This window comes from Vicugna pacos, unplaced genomic scaffold (genome assembly GCF_048564905.1).
Source record: "Vicugna pacos unplaced genomic scaffold, VicPac4 scaffold_76, whole genome shotgun sequence".
Classification (NCBI taxonomy): domain Eukaryota; kingdom Metazoa; phylum Chordata; class Mammalia; order Artiodactyla; family Camelidae; genus Vicugna; species Vicugna pacos.
The window spans coordinates 728,393-752,479 of NW_027328757.1; the positions used below are offsets into that span (position 1 = coordinate 728,393).

The 24,087-nt window shown below is 36.0% G+C and overlaps 1 protein-coding gene across 1 annotated transcript in view; it reads right to left on the reverse strand.

Annotated features, from left to right (window-relative positions):
* The window catches only part of MORC4 (MORC family CW-type zinc finger 4), a 50,083-nt gene that overhangs the window by 11,687 nt on the left and 14,309 nt on the right, over positions 1-24,087 (reverse strand). The window contains exons 6-14 of the mRNA XM_072957795.1: positions 23,938-24,070; positions 23,490-23,618; positions 20,281-20,400; positions 18,769-18,869; positions 7,100-7,198; positions 3,995-4,123; positions 2,173-2,241; positions 1,715-1,766; positions 163-338 (exon numbers count right to left, since the gene is read on the reverse strand). Of these exons, the coding sequence (XP_072813896.1) occupies positions 163-338; positions 1,715-1,766; positions 2,173-2,241; positions 3,995-4,123; positions 7,100-7,198; positions 18,769-18,869; positions 20,281-20,400; positions 23,490-23,618; positions 23,938-24,070 (1,008 nt within the window). The remainder of the gene's footprint in view (positions 1-162; positions 339-1,714; positions 1,767-2,172; positions 2,242-3,994; positions 4,124-7,099; positions 7,199-18,768; positions 18,870-20,280; positions 20,401-23,489; positions 23,619-23,937; positions 24,071-24,087) is intronic.

Here is a 24,087-nt window from a genome sequence, read left to right on the forward strand (position 1 = left end):
AATTGGGGGTATATGCAACATACAATTCTATCAACTCAAAAATGTTGTTTTTCCTCTGAATTCCATGCCAGGCCTTAGGAAAAAATGATAACCATACCAATGTATTTTACAGAAAAAAACAAACCTTGAGGCTCACTGAAGAGAGACTGTTTTTTTACCCACCTGGAAAATGGAAAAACACTGGAATCCAGAGGCTTAAGTTGAAGAGAAGGTGTTCTGCTTTCTTCTCCAACAGATGAAAGCCGGCTAGGGCTATCAATTCCCTCATATCCAGTTGTCTTATTATTCAAGTCATCCATATCTTGAATAGAAGGGATCTTCAGTGGATTAGTGAATACCTAGTAAAGAAAGAAACAATTCATTAAAATCCCAATTTCAAACTAAATACCAAAGGATGAGTCAATCCTCTGATGCTAGGAAAGAACACTTGGCCAAATAAAAAGAAACTGTTTCCTACACAAAACAAACAGCGCGCAGTAATGAACACTAGAACACTGACCCCAGGCATGTTCAGTTATAACCTTATCAGCTGGACACCAACAGACCTCCCCAAATCACTTACTGGCTCCTAGAGTCATCCCACCCACAACACAAACCCAGGTCCCCTAATCAGTGTCTAATTCTCTACTGTGACCCAGTTTAAGGCTGAGTTTTCACTCCTCTGAGATCTGTGATGAGGGCAGGGATGGAGGGAATAAGCACTGCAGCAAGAGTCTGTGCTGGTCTTGGAGAAATGCATGCGAGACTAACATGTATTCACATTGCACACACACAGAGACATGCATCTGGGATCTTGTGGGAGAGCCAGCTTATGAAGATAGTATGAATGATGAAGGTGAAGGAGTATAAAGGGGAGGTAAACTGACTGAGGACAGGGCAGTCCCAGGAAATCTCCCAATCTCTAGATCAGACTATTGAGCCAAGACATTAGGGTATGAAACCTGTTTATGAATACACCTGGGTCTTGGTAGGGTGTCAGAAGAATTAGTATTTTTTTGCCTCTATCCTCACCAGTCTGACCTACCCTGACTGAGTGGGTGGAAAGTGAATCTAACATGCTACTAGCAGATATCTCTGGGAAAGAGGGTCAAGAGGAAAATCATGCAGAAAGGCAAGGTTGGGAGGGGAAGATATATGGGTGCTATGGTGGCTGTCAGGAAAGGAGTGTCCCTGAAAGGACGGCCAACCTTATTGCACCCTTCAGCGTCCGGAGCTGGGCAACCATGTCCGAGAGACAGTGCTCCTGAAAATTCAAAACAGCAGAGTCTTTATAAAGCCAGCCAGCCTGAAAGCAGGGATAGGGAAGGGGCACAAAGAACCACCCCTTCTTCCCAAGGAAGGAGGAAGGAATCACCCCTGAATCCTGGAAGAAAGGAGACTGAGGAAAACCAGACACTCAACAGGAGCAGCCTGTATGAGGATGGAACATAACCCTGAATATTCTGTGACAACAAATATGACATTCACACTGTCCAGAATCAGTACTGAATCTAAATATGGGCAATAAATGATTTGGCTCATCTATTTTTGGTGATCTGAACATCAGTAGCAGCAGCTCAAAGCAAAATCAAAAGATCCAATGAAAACAAAAGACCACCAGAACAAATGGTTCATTATTTCTATGCAGCTTTCAAGAGTGCTGCTTCCTTCAACCTATGTCTTCTGTTGGGGAAAATTTTATGTGAGAAAATGAAAAGGGTGGGCTGTCTCTCACCTGGTGGCTCTCATTTTCCATTGGCAACTTCTTCTTCTCAACAGTTTGATCTCTATAGGAGAAGATAAAAGTGCTATTTAGTTCACTCATGAAATTTCTCAGTCTGAAATGGATTACCATTGTAGATTTAGGCTGAAATGTTCCTTCTAAACTAGAAATATTGTGAGCCTCTTTTTGTAACTAAGGGTTCCTTCCTGAACTCTATGATTAAAGAGAGCTTTCAAATGTCCTATCAAAAGAGGAGCAGGGGAAGGAGAGAGGCTAAGTCAACCACTAGTTGAGACATTCAGGAGATGATTACAAAGAATAAAGAATTAGAAGAACAGAGAGATCAATAGGGAAATCATTAAAAACAAAACAAAGAAAGTCATCTCTCATCTCAAAATTCCCCTGTCCTATTAAGAAGGCTCAGGCTGCACTACTGCATGATACAGAACACCACCTCGGGTATACTCAACTGTTTCTTAGCTTTGTTCAAGTACAGGTCTTCATCAATGAGTTCTTGTTCCTCTGGAACAGAGCATCTCCTGTAGTACAGAGAAGAAATCATCTTTTGGAAACAAAATGTGTCCTTCATTTTTACCCCTTACTTTCCTCCCAACTATGACAAGGCAGGTTAACAACCTTCCAACATTATGGAGTTCAGACTCTACCCATATTACAAAACCTGTGTGCAGGTTAACATGTAGCAGTTCTTATTTCGAGGTATATCATATCATTATTTTTGGTGCATGTATCACCTTTCTCCCAAGTCATTCAAAGTACCTGATAGCTACAAAATTCATATTATGGTGGACAGCATAAACATAATCTCTATATTTACACAGTGAGGTTCAAGCACAAGAGACTTGCTTGAGGTTCCACACAAAGGAATATTGCTGAAACTAGAACCTAGGCCTTTTGCCTCTCGTCTACTAGGAAAGTAACTCCCAAAGTGCAGTCTAGAAGCAGAAGAATCCCTAAACTATGTGATGATGCCTGAACAAGGAAATCAGAGGCTATGACAGCAGCAAGAAGAGACTAGGAGCTTCCATTATAAAAAAGAACAGAACAAAGATTAGCTAAGAGGAGAAAGAGAGGATTCCATAAATGAAAAGACACTTGCTATATGTAGTATTTAGCTTATTCTGAAGAAGAGAATTTTGGGAGTAAAAGCTGAAAGGAGTACTAGAACATGTATTCAGAAAATTCCTAGAAATAAACAAAAATTAATAATAAGTGGAAACCCTACGTTATACCCATTTTATAAGAGGACAAAGTGCCCTGAGAGGTTACGTCTTCTGGACTAAGTATAAACTGATAGGATATACAGGATTCAAAAACTGAGACTTCTAAGCACTCTGTCCCATGTTTTAATCACACAATCCCAGTTACTCTGCCTGAAGAGGTACTGAAGCACATCTGGAGACTATGGGGGAATGCTTGCTCATTACAGACCTGGACTTCATTTACTTAATTTTCTCCCTTTTAAACTTTTACTTTTTCTAAAAAGCATATTCTGGTTTAGTACCTTTTCTCTGTCAGGATTTACTCTGCAGAAAAAAAATTAAGAAAGTCATAGCTGAATTGAAGCAAACTGAGTTATTACTATGAACCTATGAGACTGACTTAAATCAAAAATATCTGTTAAATTGAAATGAATGCTTATGGCTATGCCAGGCACTATCTAGATGTTAGCTGCTTCAAGGAATATATTAGAAAGACAAACATGCATTGAATGTACAATAGGTACTATAACAGATTCAGGTATAGGAAGCATATGAAGAAAAGCATCGACTCAACCTGAAAAGTAAATCCCTTGTTCTCGAATAGTTTACAATCGCTTGAAGAGCCCAAGTTCATACATATGAAAAACATCCGAAAAATTCAAATAGTATGTGAACAAATGTCAAGAATTAAATACCACAGGAAGCCAGAGTAAAATCACTGTAAACTACTGTCAACAGAGAAGTATCACACAAAATAACCTTCCCAGACAGATATAATTTGGATGCAGATGGAATGCAGAAAGCCACTGTAAGCAAGTGGGATGACAACATCAAGTCCTGGAGGAGGGAATGTGTGTGGCATGTGCAGGGAAGAGTGAAGCCACAGGCCTGCTAAAGCAGAGGGTTTGTGTTAAGATACAATGAATAATTAGGCTGGATAGGTAGAGTGGGACCAGTTAGCACAGGAGCTTGAATGCCAGGCTGAAGACTGTAGATTTGAGATGAAGAACGTTTTAGAATATAGAGACAAATCAGGTGTTATCTCTGGCATAATATTGAGTCTTAACCTTACCTGTACTTTGGATGGGAATTATAGTAACAAAACCATCTTGCAGGTAATGTAGATGGATCAACCTTGCCAGGAAGCTTTCTCCATTTAAGACATTCATCACATTGTACCCATGTCTGATCAGGAATCTTCCTGAGTGAAGGAAAACAGAAGTATGACTGTATATTCTAGCTCTGTGCTCTGTCTTATATTAGGGAGGCATACCCTAAAAGCAAAAAAAACATGATTTTATATATGAAATGTGTTAGAAATATTATAGTAAGATGTCTAAAAAATATATATATACATATCTTGATCTTCATAGATAAAACAATGATAGAACTAGACCAGATATGGATATGAAAAATAGTAGCAAGTCTTAACGTGGTGAGCTACCATGTTATAGAAGTCAATAGTATTTATCCCAGAATCTCTCTTTTTTTTCCTTTTCTTTTTTTAATTAAAAAAATTTTTTGCAAGAGGAGTTAATTGGGTTTATTTATTTAGTTTATTTTAAGTGGAGGTACTGGGGATTGAACCTAGGACCTTGCCCATGCTAAGCATGTGCTCTACCTCTGAGCTATGCCCTCCCATCTATCCCAGCATCTCTTGCTCTAAGCAAACAAAAGGATAATTTTAACTTGAAAATGCATTAATCAGCAAAAAAATTGATATATATTACAGTATTACTAAAAAGTAAAACCCATAGTATCATTTTATTTGCTTCTATACAATCCCATGATAGATTTGAAATGCATTTCTGAGAGTTATTGAAGCATCGTCATCAAAATGTCTACCCCATTTCCCTGCAGTCTCCCTAGTCCTCTTTTTTTTACCTTTCAAAATTTCTTTGTTTATACTTAAATCAAAATTTTATTAGTTTGATATTCCCAAAGTTAATCCGAAAAAGTAACAAATTTGATTACATTTCATAACTAGAAATGGTGGCTCCAGTCCAACAACTGGGTTAAATTATTAAGATAAAATTCTTCAAGAGTTCTACTTTTAAAACACATACCCATTTCCATCTCCCCCAGGAAGTGTAACCCAATGACCTACACTTTAAAGTGAATGTGTTTCTCTGTAAGAGGAGGTGGTCCATATATAGCAGAAGTAGTCAGCATCTAATATGTGAAAGGCAGACCAGAGTGGGAAGGGGGAAGGCTGGAGAAAAGCACAGAAAGAGAGTAGAGACGCACCTAGAACCAAGTTGTAAACCATGTAATTTAGCCTAGGACAGTTTTCTGTATGTTACATTTATACTGTTCTTATACTGGACATTTTAATAAAGTAGTGTGATTCTTTTATGTCTTAGTTCAATATTTTTCTTATCTTTTTGAATAGTCCTTTTTTCCTACTTATAAAAGCAATATCAGTGTATATAGAAAAACTAGAAAATACAGAAATATATAAAAAAGAAAATAAAAGATGCTCATAAGTCTACCACTCAAATACAATGTCCCCTTCTTGTTCAAGACTCTGTTTTAACAAAAAGAATTCATACACGTTTTCGGACACACAGCTTCCTATCTCCTAGCTGCTGGCTGCTACAGGCTTGCAACCTTTAAGCTCTAAGCTCAGGCCTGACCTCTGGTGTCTATATATTTCCATACAGCGACTGTTTTATTTAGAGCCAGAGAAAGCAGTTTCAGCAGTAATGGAAAGAGAAGAAAGGTCCTATTAGCTTTGGTTTTACATGCACATGCACAGAAGAGTCTCTTGCAGAAGCACGCCAATATTACTTTCTCAGGGACAAGCATTAGAGACAGCAACTCCCTGCCTCAGGTTACATGCAGGCCATAGTAGATCCTTTCATCCAGGCAGATAGGAGAGGCTTTTAGCTCGTGCTTGTAATAAATAGGTAGTTGCAGGGGCTATGACATATCCTTCTCATTGCATCCTTCCAGAAGGGTGTTGTGATTAAGAACTTGGGTTTGGGAGCTGGGCTGCCTATAATTTTGGACCTTGGATCTACCAGTTTCTACTTGTCTAGTCTTGAACAAGTTATTTAAGCGCTCAGTGTGTCAGTGTCTACATTTGCAAAGAAGTAATAATATCATCTGTCTAGTTCACAGGGTTGTTGTGATGATTAAATAAATGTAAAAACATGGAAAGAACTTAGACAAGTACCTGACATATAAGTAAGTACTTAATAAATAATCATTATTACAATTCTATCTCCAGAAAGGCTATATAGCATACATACACACAGTCTAGGAATATATGAACATCTGTTTTATTGCATTAGTCACTGCTTACTTAAAAGGCAAAAAAAGCATCTCATCTTAATCTGCATTTCTTTGAAAATCATGGAGGTTGGGCATGAGCAAGGATCTTTAGAATAAGACAGTGATATTCATATGGCAGTGAATCATGTTGCATTTGAAACAAAATTTTATATCACACATTTGTCTGATGATTTCCATCTGAAAAAACAGGTGCTTATCCCAAAATGAACTTTTAACACTCTAGTCTTTGTCTTGATGGTGTAATTGACTGTATACGTGTTATTACCCACTCTATCCTCTGTGTTATGCTCCTTTCTTGGCTTACTGAGGCATTTCATCCTGATCCACCATTCTGTGTATAATTCCCTGTCTTAGATTCAATAAATTCTACATTTTTCTGATGTGTTGGGTTCTCTATTTCTATTATCAAATTTCTTGGTACGGTTCCAACAATGTTCACTAGGAATAAAGGGAAGGGAAGTTTGCTAAGATTTCTGAATGCCTACTATATGCCAGGTACTGTGCTAAAAAGGTTATGTCACCTTATTGAATATACTCAGAGAGGTGAAAGGACTTACTTACTCAAGCTCATCCAACTATTAAGAAGCAGATCCAGATTTTCAAACAGGAGTAGCTGATTTAAATGCCTATCATCTTCCACTATATCACACTGCCTATAGGATAAACTGACAGTACCAAACTCTTCATATTTATGATCCAAACAACATAAGTATTATACCAGAATGAAGAGGTCTAGAGAGAATGATGAAGTTAGTAACTGTGATTTCCTGTTTTTAGTTAATTAAACTTCCTTATGCAAAAACACCACCTTACCCTATTCCTTCCATTTGCTCTATAGAAATTACCCTTAATATTTTTATATTCTAAAGTTACTACTCACGGTATTGGCCTGACTATGGCTGAGGTCTCAAAATTCTCTTGGGAGGTCTTTTCCTTCCAATAAGCATTGAGCTTCTGGGCAAGGGCATTTATTGTCAACCTGACAGAAAAATAAATAAATAAATAAATAAATGTACTTAAGCATATCAATGTTGAGAATTTGTTGAATAATTTTGCAATCTTTAAGATGCTACCATTTAACAGAAACCAGCAATTTAGAATATTCACCATAGGTTTGAATATCTAAACTTTCAGAAACTAGGATGGGAATCCAATGCCTTTGCAAGTTACATGTCAAAATGACAAAGTCATAATATTGAATAGTCACTTTGGTTGAAAAGATAAGATGATTACAAGTCTTAAAAAATACTGTGTTCTCCAAATTTTCAGGGCTTTTAGAATCGTGGTGAGGGGAGCTGATATTAGAGACAATGACGGAAGACTAAATAGTAGATATGTTATTGGGGGGTTATTGTCAGATAACTACAGATAAACAATTCAGGACCAAGTTGAAAGTCAGAGGGTCAAATACCGCACCCTATCTATTACAAATCAATCAAATACTTAAATGTCTATATAGTTCTTCATCTAAATGTTGATCATGGCAGTTACAGCACCAATGGGCAACAAAGTCTCCTTCAACCTTCCACCACATAGCTGTTAGTGGAGGCTGTACCTTAATTATGGCTCTTGCCTTTTCTCCTTTATCTTTTCCCAAATGAACAAAAGCAGACCCAGGGTCAAATGATGTAATGTGTATAAAACCTGAATTTTACTTTTAAAAACTGCCGATTTCTAGTGACTAATTCCTATTTAATTCTACAACCCAGGATTACAACTTAATGTAGAGCTGTAGATAATTGAAATACTACAAATTTAGTATTTTTAAAATCTCTTGACTCCCTGGATCATTCCCCAAGGGTTTTGCAGACCTCTTCTCTCCTAAAGAGGAATTCTTCCTTAACTCCTTACTCATATTAAATTAGATTCTGACTGCACAGAGAAGATTAAAATAATTATATATAAGCTTCCCTATAAAAATCTTATTCCCCTACAACATACCAATGTTCCTACCTCTATGCTTATATCCTTATCTAAAAGTCACAGATGAAGAACCATTCCTTGTTTTCTCTTAAAATTCTACTTTAAATCTACTTAAAAAATGTAGATTGGGGGTGGTGGTGGTGATATTGCTCAATGGTAGAGGTAGAGTACATGTTTAGCATGCATGAGGCCCTGGGTTCAATCCCCAGTACCTCCATTAAAAAAAATCAATCAATCAATCAATCATTTGAAAAAAGTAGATTAGATGGGATTCTGGGAAGATGGTAGAACAGGAAGCACCAGGAATCTGCTTCCCCATCTAGAAAACAATTGCCCTGGCAGAATCTGTCTAATGTAACTATTTGGAACTCTGGAGTCTACTGAAGACCTATAATTTCCAGGGGAATTCTTGGATCATAAATTGGCAAATTTCAGCTTTTAGTGGTAGCTATTCATCTCCTACCCCAGTCCTCTGACAGGCAGCTGTCTGTGCACATGTTCCAAGAGCAGCTTGCAGGAGCCAGGGTGGGCAAAAAGGACCCTGTCCTCTAAATACTAGGGATTTGTGCTCTGATCACTGTTTGCTACTCCTGATCACAGGATCATGTAATTCCTTTGTAACCACAAAGAAATAGCTATAAAACATACACAAAAGGAAATGAAAAGAATTTAAAGGTTTCACTACCAAAAATCAACTAAACACAAAAGAAGATAGTAATACAGGAGATGAGGGACAAAATATCTATAAAGAGCATGTAAAATAAATAGCAAAATGACAGAAGTCCTTTTTATCAATAATTACTTTAAATGTAAATGGATTAAACTCTCCAATCAAAAGATACAGAGAGATAGGTAATATATATGGGTTTAAAAAATGATCTAAGTATATGCTGTCTATTGGAGACTAACTTTAGATACAAACACACAAATAAGTTGAAAGTGAAAGAATGGAAAAGGATATCTCATATAAATAGTAACCAAAAGAGAGCAAGGGTGGCTATACAAATATTATACAAAATCACAGACTACAAATCAGAAGAGCTAAAATGTGGAAGCAACGCAAGTGTCCACTGATGGACAAAATGCAAAATGCAGTATATACATACAATAGATTATTATTCGGCTTTAAAGGAAGGAAATTCTGACATATGCTACAACATAGACGAACCTTGAGGACATTATGTTCATGAAATAAGCCAGTCCCAAAAGACAAATATTGCATGACTTCACTTACATGAGGTATTCATAGTAGTCAAATTCATAGACAAAAAGTAGAATGGTGGTTGCCAAGGGCCAGGAAGAGTTAAGAATGGGGAGTTATTGTGTAATAGGTAGAGAATTTTAGTTTTGCAAGATAAAGAGTTCTGGAGATGGATGGTGGTGATGGTTGCATAACAGTATAAATGTACTTAATACCACCAAACTGTACACTTAAAAATGGTTAAGATGGTAAATTTTATGCTAGGTATGTTTTACCACAGTAAAAAATGAAAAAAGTGACTAGATATGTGGTCACCAGGGGTTGGAGAGGAGGGGAAATGGAGAATGACTGCTAGTGGACAAGGGGTTCCTTTTGGGGATGATGAAAATGTTTTGGAGTTAGAGAGTGGTGATGGTTGTACACCTTTTTGAAAATACTAAAAACCACTGAAGTATACCATTTAAAATGGTGACATTTATGGTATGTGAATTATAGCTCAACTTAAAACATAAAAATAAACTTCTGTTCTCATGTATTCAGGCAAAAATATTAAGGTAAAATTTACACAGGATAAAATTCATCTTTTAAAGTGTGTAGTTCTATCAGTTTTGAGAAATGCATACAGCCATGCAAGCACCACCTCAATCAAGACACCGTTCTCATGTATTCTGAAACCCCACTCCTTCTTGCAAAAACCTGCCTTGACTCCACTGTTCTGTTAATATCCTCCCTTCTACTTCCCCAAACTTGGTATATGTGGTCTATACCTACTACCTCCTCTTCATTCTCTCTTGTCTTAATCCTCTACAATCAAGTTTCCACCATTGCCACTACATGAAACTGTTCCTTTTCCCAACCTCATTATCTATCAATGATCCTGCCAATGTCCCAGTCTACTCAATTTGAGGCTTTGAAGTGACCTTTGATTCTTTCCTCTCCTTTATTTCCCTTATCCCATTATTAATATATCACCAAATTTTCTGATCTTTTTTTCACACTATCTGTCATATACTTCCTTTTTCACAGCTACTCTTATTTCAGGTCGTCACCTCATACCCAGATTACTCCAATAGCATTTAATCTTTTTTTTTCAATCTATCCTGCATTCTGTTTTCAGATTTATCAACTGACATATGGTTTATAAAGTGCTTTCACATAAAGCAGCTTATACACCATAAACCAGTGCATAAGTACAATGTACTATATTCTTAAGATAGAATTGTTTCAAGTCACTTCTCTATTCAAAAATATGCAATGAATTCTCATTGCTTAAAGTATCAACTACTCTATCCAATGTCCCTCTAAGACAGAAGTTCTCAAACCATCTTGGTTCATGGCACCTTTAGTGTCTCAAGTTTCTCACGACATCCTTCGGTCAAAAGAAATATGTACTAGTTCCATTTACTATTAAACAGTTAGGTCCATACAACTTTATAAGTATTTATGTACTAAAATTTAGTATCCATTTGAAAAAAATTATATATATATATAAATTTAAAATTTAAAAATTATATATATATATATATATATATATATATATATATATATATATATATATAAATTTAAAAAATTCTACTTCATTCTTAAATAGCCACAATTACATATAGTGGGATGGGTATGCCTGTTGGGTACTGCTCAACCACTCAAACCTTGGAATCAAATTGGACACAGCTTCCCTCATTTCTTATTCAATACTGATTTTTATCTATTACTTGCTTTTTATCACAGAAATCACAAAAAAACCCCAGATTCACAAAGATGTGATGCAATCAAAAGGAATGTAAACATTTTTGTACCTGGAAGTGGGGTGCTACTATAACAAATACCTAAAAGTGCAGAAGAAGTAGCTTTGGAATTGGGCAGTGAGCAGAGGCTGGAAGAATTTGAGGAGCATCACAGAAATTGCCTGGATTACCTTGAACAGACTGTTATTAGAAATATGGATGTTAAACATCCCACTGGTGAGGGCTCAGAAGCACAGAGCATGGTACAGAAAACACAAATTTCCTCAGAGAATTTCTGAAACATTGTGAACAGACTGTTAGTAGAATTATGGGTGTTAAAGTTGTTGCTGGTGAAGGCTCAGAAGGAAATGAGGAACATATAATTGGAAAACTTGAGGGAAGGTGATCCTTATAGTGGCAGAAAGCTCAGCAGAATTGTGTCCTACAGTTATGTGGAAAGCAGAACTTATAAATGATAAAACTGGATATTTAGCCAAGGGGATTTCCAAGCAAAGTGTTGAAAGTATGTCCTGGTGTTGGTTGCTGCTTACATAAAATGTGAAAGGAAGGAAAGAAATTGAGGGAAAAATTGTTAAACAAAAAGAACCAGGACTTAATGATTTTGGAAACTATCAACTTATCCAGACAACAAAGGATGCTAAAATTTAGAGATTCACTGTCAAGAATACATGCTCTAGAGAAAAAGCCAAGGCAGTGGCTGGACAATCTTTTGCTATTATTTCAGGAAGATCAAAAGGTCAATGTATTGAGTCACACAGAAACCTCTCTGAAAAGATTAAACATTTCAATCAGATCTCTACCACCATCTCAGCAGAGCCAAGAACAGAAATAGGATTATCTAGGAAAGACCTGTCAAGAGTGTTGTCTAATGGAGTGAATATCCACCATATATACTTGAGACCCACAAGGTCCTTAAGAATAGTATACGAGAACAAAAATTGCTAGACTGGATTGGATTGAAAGGGACAGAGAGAGTATAGATGAAAGATGGTTTTTGGACCCTCAAAACTCTACAGTCAGGAAACAGGCTGATGAAACTACTCAGCTGAAAATACATCCTACTTTACATGAAGAAGGAAAGATGACTCTGAGGGTGGTGCCATGAACCCAGAGAACAGAGCCTTAAATCCAGAGGGTGGAGTTGAAAGCCCCAGATTATTCCCAGGTCTTGAAATTTAATGGAGTTGGCTTGACTGGATTTTGAAATTGCTTGGAATCTTGTGGTTCTTTTTCCCTCCAATATTTCCTCCATGTTTAAACTGGAATATCTATAACTGGTATTCTATGCCTGTCCCATCATTAAATTTTAGGAGCAAAATACAAAAAAAAAGATACATCTGCAGATGGAGCGGAATTTTACACTAATATGCATCAGACTCAGAGTATCACCCATATTTGATTTAGATGAGGAGATTTGGGGATTTTGAGCTGACGACATTAAGACAAGAGTTTAGACTTTGAGTTGAGGTAAGAGTTAAGATTTTGGGACTCAATCAAGAAGAAACTGATCACTTGAACAAATCGATCACTAGAAATGAAATAGAAATAGCAATTAAAAACCTCCCTACAAATAAAAGTCCAGGACCAGACGGCTTCACCGGGGAATTCTACCAAACATACAAAGAAGAACTCATACCAGTCCTTCTCAAACTCTTCCAGAAGATTGAAAAGGAGGGAATACTCCCAAACTCATTCTATGAAGCCACCATCACCCTGATACCAAAACCAGGCAAAGACACTATTAAAAAAGAGAATTATAGGCCAATATCACTGATGAACATAGACGCCAAAATCCTCACCAAAATATTAGCAAATAGAATCCAACAGCACATAAAAAAGATTATACATCATGACCAAGTGGGGTTCATCCCAGGGACACAAGGGTGGTTCAACATACGCAAATCAATCAATGTAATACATCACATCAACAAGAGAAAGGACAAAAACCACATGATCATCTCAATAGATGCAGAAAAAGCATTTGATAAAATTCAACACCCATTTATGATAAAAACTCTTGCCAAAGTGGGTATAGAGGGAACATGTCTCAACATAATAAAAGCTATATAGGACAAACCTACAGCCAGCATAGTACTCAACGGTGAAAAACTCAAAAGCTTCCCACTAAAATCTGGGACAAGACAAGGATGCCTACTATCACCACTCCTATTCAACATAGTCCTAGAAGTCCTAGCCACAGCAATCAGGCAAGAGAGAGAAATAAAAGGGATCCAAATTGGAAAAAAAGAGGTAAAAGTGTCACTATATGCCGATGACATGTTACTATATATAGAAAACCCTAAAAGGTCCACACAAAAACTACTAGAGCTGATCGAACAATTCAGCAAGGTAGCAGGTTACAAGATTAACATTCAAAAATCAGTTGCATTTCTTTACACTAACGATGAATCAACAGAAAAAGAAAGTAAAGAAACAATCCCCTTTAAAATAGCACCCAAAGTGATAAAATATCTGGGAATAAATCTAACCAAGGAGATGAAAGAATTATACACAGAAAACTATAAACCATTGATGAAGGAAATTAAAGAAGACTTTAAAAAATGGAAAGATATCCCATGCTCTTGGATTGGAAGAATCAATATTGTTAAAATGGTCACACTGCCCAAGGCAATCTACAGATTTAATGCAATCCCTATCAAATTACCCAGGACATATTTCACAGAACTAGAACACATCATAATAAAATTTATATGGAACCATGAAAGACATAGAATTGCCAAAGCATTACTGAAGAGAAAGAAAGAGGCTGGAGGAATAACTCTCCCAGACTTCAGACAATACTATAGCGCTACAGTCATCAAGACAGCATGGTATTGGTACAAAAACAGACATATAGACCAATGGAACAGAGTAGAGAGCCCAGAAATGAACCCACAAACTTTTGGTCAACTCATCTTTGACAAAGAAGGCAAGAATATACAATAGAATAAAGACAGTCTCTTCAGCAAATGATGTTGGGAAAACTGGACAGCACCATGTAAAGCAATGAAGCTAGAACACTCCCGTACACCATACACAAAAATCAACTCAAAATGGATCAAAGACTTAAACATAAGACAAAATACAATAAGCCTCCTAGAGGAAAATATAGGCAAAATATCTGACATACATTTCAAAAATTTTCTCCTAGAAGAAATAAAAGCAAGAATAAACAAATGGGACCTAATGAAATTTACAAGCTTCTGCACAGCAAAGGAAACCAGAAGTAAAACAAGAAGAAAACCTATGGAATGGGAGAACATTTTTGCAAATGAAACCGACAAAGGCTTGATCTCCAGAATATATAAGCAGCTCATACGACTCAATAAGAAAAAAATAAACAACCCAATCCAAAAATGGGCAGAAGACCTAAACAAGCAATTCTCCAAGGAAGACATACAAATGATCAAAAGGCACATGAAAAAATGCTCAATATCACTAATCATCAGAGAAATGCAAATCAAAACTACAATGAGGTATCACCTCACACCAGTCAGAATGGCCGTCATTCAAAAATCCACAAATGACAAATGGAGAGCTGTGGAGAAAGGGGAACCCTCCTACACTGCTGGTGGGAATGCAGTTTGGTGCAGCCACTATGGAAAACAGTGTGGAGATTCCTTAAAAGACTAGGAATAGACTTACCGTATGACCCAGGAATCCCACTCCTGGGCTTATATCCAGAAGGAATCCTATTTCAGGATGACACCTGCACCCCAATGTTCATAGCAGCACTATTTACAATAGCCAAAACATGGTAACAGCTTAAATGTCCATCAATAGGTGACTGGATAAAGAAGAAGTGGTATATTTATACAATGGAATACTACTCAGCCATAAAAACCGACAACATAACGCCATTTGCAGCAACATGGATGCTCCTGGAGAATGTCATTCTAAGTGAAGTAAGCCAGAAAGAGAAAGAAAAATACCATATAAAATCGCTCATATGTGGAATCTAAAAAACAAAAACAAAAACAAACAAACAAAGCATAAATACAGGACAGAAATAGGCTCATAGACATAGAATACAGACTTGTGGTTGCCAAGGGGGCGGAGGGTGGGAAGGGATAGATGGGATTTCAAAGTTGTAGAATCAATAAACAAGATTATACTGTATAGCAGAGGGAAATATACACAAAATCTTATGGTAGCTCACAGAGAAAAAAATGTGACAATGAATATATATAAATATATGTTCATGTATAACTGAAAAATTGTGCTGAACACTGGAATTTGACACAACATTGTAAAATGATTACAAATCAATAAAAAATGTTTAAAAAAAAGATTTTGGGGGATGCTGAGATGGGGTAAATGTATTTTACATGTGTGATGTAAGTGGACCTTACAGGTTCAGAGGGCAGACTGTGGTAGGCAGAATAATGGTCCTCCAAAGATGTTTTGTGTCATAATCCATGAAACCTATGAATATATTAGGTTACATGGCAAGAGAATTAAGGTTGAAGATGGAATTAAGGTTACTCATCAGCTGACCGTTAGATTATCCTGAATTATCCAACCTAATCACAAGGATCCTTAACAATGGAAAAGTGAGGCAGAAGAGTCAGAATCAGAGGAGGAGATGTGATGACACGAGTAATGTCATCAGAATGATGCAATATGAGGACCCAACCCACTACTGATGGTGGTGGAAGAAGAGGGCCAAGGAATGCTGGCAGCCTCTAAAAGTTGGAAAAGTCAAAGCAACAGATTTTCCCCTAGAGCCCCTAGGAATAAATGCAGCCTTGCCAATGCCCAGAGATCTGTGACAGACTTCTAACCAATACAATTCTAAGACAATAAATTAGTGTCCTAAGCCACTAAGTTTGTGGTAATTTGTTACCACAACAACAGAAAATAATTTCTATTGCTTATAGGCAAGAGTCAAGTATCACTGTATTTCCCTCAAAAATTTAAATATCCTATGACTCCCCATAAGTTCATTATGTGCAGCTTGTCACAGAGTTGGGAACTGTGGCTCTAGAACAGGGTCAGCAAACTACAGCCTGTGGGCCAAATACAGGCCACTGTTTTCATAAATAAAATTGTATTGGACACAGACACGTTATTCATTCTTATTGTCTATGGCTGCTTTCATACGATAGCAGAACTGAGTAGTCGTGACAGAGACCACATGGCCCACAAAGCTTAAAATATTTACTTCCTGGCCCTTCAGAGAAAAATTTGCCAACCCCTGCTCTAGAATAGGGCCCTACTCTATCCATCTGACTTTATCCCCCTTCACTCCAGTTACATCCCCTTATCCCCACTCCCCATATTCTTCCCATTCTGAGTTCCTGTCACTGCCTTAGCTCATGCTGTAATTCCATTCTAGAATTCCCTTCCCTCCTTTTCCAAAACTTATATCCTTTAAGGTTACTTTCAAGTCATACCTTCTACCTAAAACCTTCCCTATCTGTTCTGTCAGGGAGTGCTTCATATACCATACCACTTAGTTTTGATTGATCAAACGTCCAGTTTATTGTTCTTTAAACCATTTCGTGTATGTGACAATCTGTCATTAGACTGTGAACTCTTCAAAGACAGCAACCATATCTCAATTTCTCTGGAAAATTCCACAAAGCCTAGCCACTGTGCTATGCATCAGTGAGGTGCTCAGTTAGTATGTGCTGACCGCATTTCTTCAACCAAAATTCACTCTAAAAATGTAAGTTTGAGCCCTGATAGCTGTAGCCGAAATTTGATATCCACAACTATTAAAAGTGATATTACAAATGATTTATTTGTAGACATTCCAGCAGTATGATGGCTGCTATCTTTTTTAGCATTTGCAGCTTTGATATCTAAAGTAAACACACAGAGGATGAGTTTGTGATAGCAGACAACCTTTTCTAACTATCCTCTCAAATTCCCTTATTTTTTAACTAAACACCTTTTCATTTAATATAAAATAAACTGAGTAAAAAGGGAAATGATGCCAGAATTGGGATGAGTTATGCAAATGTATTATCCTCAGAAGACTCTGTATACAGGATAGTATAATAGATTTCTGTTTTTAATAAAATGTGTAGTAGATATTAAGCTACTTAAGCTAATAAGCTACTTAATAAGCTACTTAATAAGCTACTTAATAAACCTACTGCCTATGGAATATCCAGATCTGGATCCCCGGTCATCAGCTCAAATTCATCATACTGAAACTAAACATCACAAACCAAGGATCTAATACCTCTAAAACTTAAAAGGTAGATGGGGACGTGGCAAAGATGGCAAAAGAGAGATGTTATGTAATTTTTAATATCTAACATTTGGGTTTCACAAATCTTAACTATTTGATTAATCACTAGAAATTCACTATTCCTTTCACTCAAGGGAAACAGAATGACTTGGCTCTGAGACTTCTGTCAAACTCATGTAATTTTTAAACTTTCACTCTTATGAGTCAAGTCCTAGTCAAAGATCTTCATTATGGGCCAGACTCAAAAGATCATTTTACTTAAACTAAGGGCAAGCAGTTATCATAACCTATGAGGAGCCCTAGTGACCAAGAACCAATTACCCTGAAATTAATCTGGGCTTGCCATCCAAATAGTTCTCTTTTTGTCAAATACTAAACCTAAAATTCTTATGGTTTTATATAAATTAAGGTACAACATATAACTAATTTTACTACAGTTTTGGACACAAAACAAAAGAGATTTGGGGAATTACTTTTCCTCTACTCTAAGAAAAAGTTTGTTATTGAGATTTTAAGGAAAACAATACCAAATGTCCTTATGCCTTCTTTCTCAATACTCCTAGAACACTCTTCGCCCTTTCACATACTTCCCTCTGCTTAGAATGTCCTTCCCCTATCTGTCTACCAAACAAACTCCAATTTTTCCTTGAAGTTTTAAGTCAAATATATTTTGCTTTGTGAAGCCTTCCTTGACTCTGGTAGGCATATTTAAACGTTGTTCCCATTTTGCATATATCTCCCATTAAAGTAATTATTTTATAGATATTTAAGTTTCTTATTTACATACATCTTATCCCATTTGTTCATAGGCATCAATGATTGTTACCTTTTATTCTTATGGAGCTAGTATCTGGCACGTAGGAGATATCTCATAATACTTAATTAAAGAAGGAATGTATGATCCATCCCTCCCCAAAAGTTTTAAAACAATTATATACTGGCTTTAACAACTCCTTTCTTTGTCTCCTAAACATATCCTTGCTGGTTCAGCTTCAATGTCAAGTTCCTTTCTGACTCTTTATTGGTCTTACCCATTAAATGTTTCCCTGAAAACATACGTCTTTCCTGCCACTCCAATACGTTCCTCTCAGTCTGTTCACTGACTTCAAGAAAATCTTTCGGGACAAACTTCAAACTGCTTTTTTTTTTCCCTCAACATATTCATTAACTTTATATGCACTCATCTCTTTTCATTAAGATCAATTCCAAGGCTCTTTGTTTTACCAGAACTGTTTTACTAAATTTCTATGCTCTTTCCATAATTTTTAAAGTTAAGGTTTATCTCAGTTGGGTTCCATATATCATGTATCAGCAAGCTTTAACAGAAAAATCAAATCATTTTATCTCTAATTTTAGGTAATAGATTTGAAGGAAGTTAACTTATCTGGCTGGTTTTTAGAGATGATTTTAGACATTTCAGAGAATAGAATCACATCTGAAGAAACTTTCAGAAACACCTCAGGTTGGGAGTGACTCACCGGTACTCCTTGGTGTACTCAAAGTCTTGTTTGTTGTAGGCAGGTTTTAAGAAATTGCACTCAATGACTCCAATTACTCCCACACCTTCTCCATGAGTTGGCTTAGAAGAAAAATATTAATTTCAACACTTACATTACTGTTGACTGTCTGGAGGCACTTCCTTTTGATTCCAAAAATAATAGAAGGGTTGCGTAACGTCCATGGGCAAGGAAAGGGCAGCAAGATCTAGAGAATCACTGAGGGAGGATCTACTTCAACAGACTGTATTATAATGAACTGGAACCTCTGGCAAAATCTAGAGCAGAGATTTTCAAACTGTGCTCCATAGGTTCCCCAGGATTTTCCAGGGGGGGATTAATAGTTATCTCTACTTCACCCACACTTTGCCCACTTTCAACTGTTTTATATTATGAGATAGTTATAAGATTTCATTTAAACAAAGAGTGACAGGGTTAAAAAATCATGGTTATATACTCCTGTTCTAGGGAACTGAAAGCAAATTTCATCTGAAAAAAATTTAATTATGTTATGTAATTAAAATATTCTATTAAAATAAACAATTTTTATATATGTAGGCCACCAAACAACTACTAAAAAGAGTCAGACTTGCAGTGATTATTAATTACAAACTGATACAAGAGATGTTTGGATTTAAAATCATTTTTGTATTCTTTAATAGAAGGAAAGGAGTCAAAGTATAATTAGACTTGCACACAAACAAGCTGTATAAAGACAATATAACAATGAAAAGCAATATAGGCTGAAAACTAGCTCTCTTGGGTCATATGTAACTTTGTCCTACTGTGTAATATAACGCAGTTTATCATTCTTTGTGCTTGAGCAATCTTATCTGCAAAACAGGAATGAATGAGATACTTGTGGATATTACTATTTTAAATTGTCATTAAAATTTTAAGATGATGGTAATATTTGTATTCTTCAGTTTATAAAATACTTTCACTTAATTTATCCCATTTAAAGCTCTCAATCCTTAAACTCTAAGGTAGGCAGAGCAGGTAAAATTATTATTCTTGTTTCCATTTTACCAGTAAGAAAATTGAGCCTCAGAGAAGTTAAACAACAGAGCACAGGTTATACAGCTTTTAGGTGGAAAAGCTGGGACTCGAATTCTTGTCATCATCCACTAAAATTTATGTATCTTCCACTATGCTTTATTGTCTTCCCAAGAAAATGGAAAGAGCAACCTTAAACACTAGAAGCTTATACACATGGCAGAGTTGCTTATGCTCTAATTCTCCCTCTTATTAATAGCCACCTAGAAAATGCATTCAGTAAAGTTCCTGGGTTGATTAACTCTACAAAGAATGAGAAGTAAAAAGAGCTTCTGGACACAAGTCAGTTCACTGGTAACACAGAATTCCAGGATCAGATTTAACAACCAACTCAAGATGGGAATAAAAAGCCACTCATGAGTATATTCCCTTTGCAAATTTTAAATCCTTTTCTGACTCTTCTCGGCATTCTAGGTCAAAGAAGCATTAACTACTCACCTTCACCTGGCATCCCACCTTCTCAAAAGACTTTATGAGTCGGTTATTATGATACATCATTACTCCAAACTGGTTATTATTCTTGCAAGAGAACCCAAAAGTTATTTTCACCTGCTTATTCTGAGAAGAAAATCATTAAGGAGACAAACACCAGGGGTTTTAGCAGACAAAATTTTGTACTGTATTATAGCAAAAAACATCAGACACCACTGGATACAAATTGGTACAACCTTTCTAGAAGGCATTTAAAAAATCTGTAGCAATAGCTTTGAAAATATTCTTAAACTTTGACCAAATAATTCTCTTTCTAGGAATTTATCCTACAGAAATAACCAGGGAAGACCAAACAGTTTTAGTAGTTACAGAAATTTATCAATTATTTATAATGGCTAAAAAAGTAATTTAAATGTCTGATAATAAGGGAATGACTAAATAAATCTTGGTATATCCATATGGTCTATTATGCAGCTCTTAAAATGATGTCCTTGAAAAATATTTGGGAACATTAGGAAATGTTCAGACTATAGTAACAATTATCATCTAAAAATATGTATTACAAATATATACATAGACTATGATTACCAAAAGGGAAAGGGGAAGGGGAGAGGGAAAAATTGGGAGTTTGAGATTAGCAGATACAAAGTACTATATATATAAAATAGACAAGCAACCAAGTCCTACTGTATAGCACAGGGAACTATATTCAACATCCTGTAATAAACCATAATGGAAAAGAATATGAAAAGAATGTATATATGTATAACTGAATCACTTTGCTGTACATCAGAAACTAACACAACATTGGAAATCAACTATACTTCAATAAAAATAAAATTTAAAAATAAATGCATATACATAGAAAAGACTGTAAGAAAATATACCAAAATACTATCAGTGATTTAAAAATTCATAAATAATTACAAAATGTTTCTTAACCATTGCTAATTGCTTCATTTGCTGCTAGGTAAGGTAAGAATTGTACATGGTACAACACAGATCCACACAATTATAAGCAATAAGGTAAGTGTGGCTACCATACAAAACACAATGACAGCAAAAGCACCAAGAACAAAATTACTTAAAGGTAAAGGACAATAAATAGTCCTGTTGTAATATATTTCATGGAAAGAAGTTAACAAGCTTGGGTAAGTGAAATAAAGAGAACTAATTATTGTACATAAAACATGAATAATTATCAGTTTTTAGCAAGTCCTATTTGATTTAAAAACCAAGGTAAGACAGTGAGAAAGACAAAGGGGAGACAGAGAAACTTACATTTTCATTAAAAAAGTACTAAGAAATCCTCATGTCCAAAATGAGTCATATGAAAATCTGTTTGTATTACTTTTTCAAGAAATAATCTCTATTACCCCCTCTAAGAACAAGCTACTTGGCATCAAATGCATGTGACAAATGGGTCAGGTATTACATGAAGACATGATACAAGTGGGTACATACATAAGTAATATTTGGCTCAGAACATATAATGTTCTGGGTTCTAGAAGCTTAAATCAAACCTCAAATAAGATCCTATTCCAGTGTAAAAACAGAACAGGACAAAACTCTCCAAAACAAAAAACCAAAACTGTATACCATAAAATTAACATTTTTTATGAAAATGCATATGTGTATGTATATACATGACTGGGACATTGTGCTGTATACCAGAAACTGATACATTGCAACTGACTGTATTTCAATAAAAAATGAACATTTTAAAGATAAAGACTGTCAAATTCTTTCTGTTGTATACTTTTAAATTCTAAATTATGGGGTGGGAGTACACTGGGGTAGGAGGTTCCCCCAAATTAGTATAGGGAGAAAGGACAAGAGGAGATCCTTTAATAACTGAGGAATAAATAAGTTAGTATCAGTAATCTTGTCCTTCAGTGATCTTAGGGAAACTCTATTAGTAGTTTCATGCCTATAGTGAATTTGTTTAACCCAAATTCTAATAGGGGAAGGTAACTAATTTAATGGGAAGGGATGCTGAGAAGAGCTGAGGTACACATGGAATGCACGCATAGGAGTTACCCTGATAGAAATCAACAAAAGAAAGAAGCTGGAGGCAGAAATGTGGTATATTCTGAAACAGTAGTTGAAAAGCACTTTTTTAGACTGGCTCCATTAAACCTTCAGCACTAAGATCCTAGCTACATACAGTGATATTATAACTAATTTGCCTACAGATACTACCAATGTTAGCTTTGGCTTTGTTAAGTCGGGTTTGTTTAGAGCTTTAAAAAAAAAACAGACAAGGTATGTGTTCTCCAAAAGGAGAAAATCCATCTGCTTATGAGTAACAACTATATGGCTTTTAAAAAGGAAATAGCAATTTCTAATTTTTGGTCAGAGGAAGAAAGACAAAGCGGGCTAGATAACACCTTTGATAAAGCAAATAGAGTGTGAACATGTTTCCTGGGGCAAGAGCAGAATTTAGTTACTAGAAAATAAATTACAAGAGCAATTCTTCATAACTACTTGTGAATTCTCACCCTTTCAAAGACTTTCTTGGCCCCCAAATCTATCAGTGAAGATGGACCTAATTTCTATAATTTAAGATTTTCTCAAGACTTTGAAATTCATTCCCAGGACAATGGAGGTTAGAAGTGAGTAATTATTCTCTGAGTGGCTGCCATTATGAGAAGTACCAGGAAATCCAAGTCAAATTTGTTGAAGATTTATCTTACCCTAGAAAATCAACCTTTAATTTCCACTCTCTTAAGTTCTATCAACATAAATCTGGACTTGTTATGACAAAAATCATAGTATGTCCAAAAGATTAACAAGTTCTAGTCAATATTTTGCTTATTTCAGTCAATGTAATATATAATGAAATTCCAGTACAAACCAAATGGTGTGGATCATTCCTTACAGCAGAGCTTTTCAAACCTGGCTATTTGTTATAATCAGCTGAGGATTTTTAAAAGAAATGACTATTTATTAAAAAGAGAGATTTCAAAATTCACTGAACTAGAATCTCTAAAACCTCAGGATGTTGTATTATTTTAATAATTTCCAAGTGATTGCTGATAAAACTGGTGCATAGACTGGCATTCAAGAAATACCTCCTCAGGGTACAATGAAATAGGGTTTGTACTATAACACACATGTTTGAATTGGAAAAGGAAAGGTTTTTGTTTTTCTGTGCCAACTTGGAAATCTAATCCTGGAACAAAGAGGTCAGCTTCACGTAGTTGTAAGGATACTGTGAAGGTAGGTTTATATATATCATATCCTACATTGGCCAGGCTCTTGGCAATCATCTGGGTAGTCACCTTCTTTTGACGCAGAAAAATTTTCATTCGTGGCTTCATATATAAAATACCACAAAATGCCTAAGGAACAGTGAACGGAAAGTTATACAATATTGCCAATGCTACTGACGTCCGCATAAAAAACTGCTAGCAACTGAGGTCTATTCTGGGCAAAGATTTGGCTCAGTTTCTATACCTTGTTATGCTATGTCAACTACCACACTAAGTGCTGCTGATTATGTTAGCTACACTGTTTCAGTTAAGACAGTGAAGAGGAATCCTACCATAAGTTTAAAAGGATGTCATCTTTATATAACTAAAGTGAGATCTTGTTCCATAATATTTTCACGTTACAGGACATCTTACCTCTCACTGTTGAAGAAAAACCACTCTTACTCACCCGTAAAGAATACTCTGTTTCTGGCAGCTCAGAGGTAATACCACCAGTCTCTTTTTCTTCTGTGCCAAAGTCTGATACCAGGATGTCATACTGATCTGTATCAAAGTCCAACTCGGACTTTCCATCTTTATTTCTGGGTAAAAGAGACAA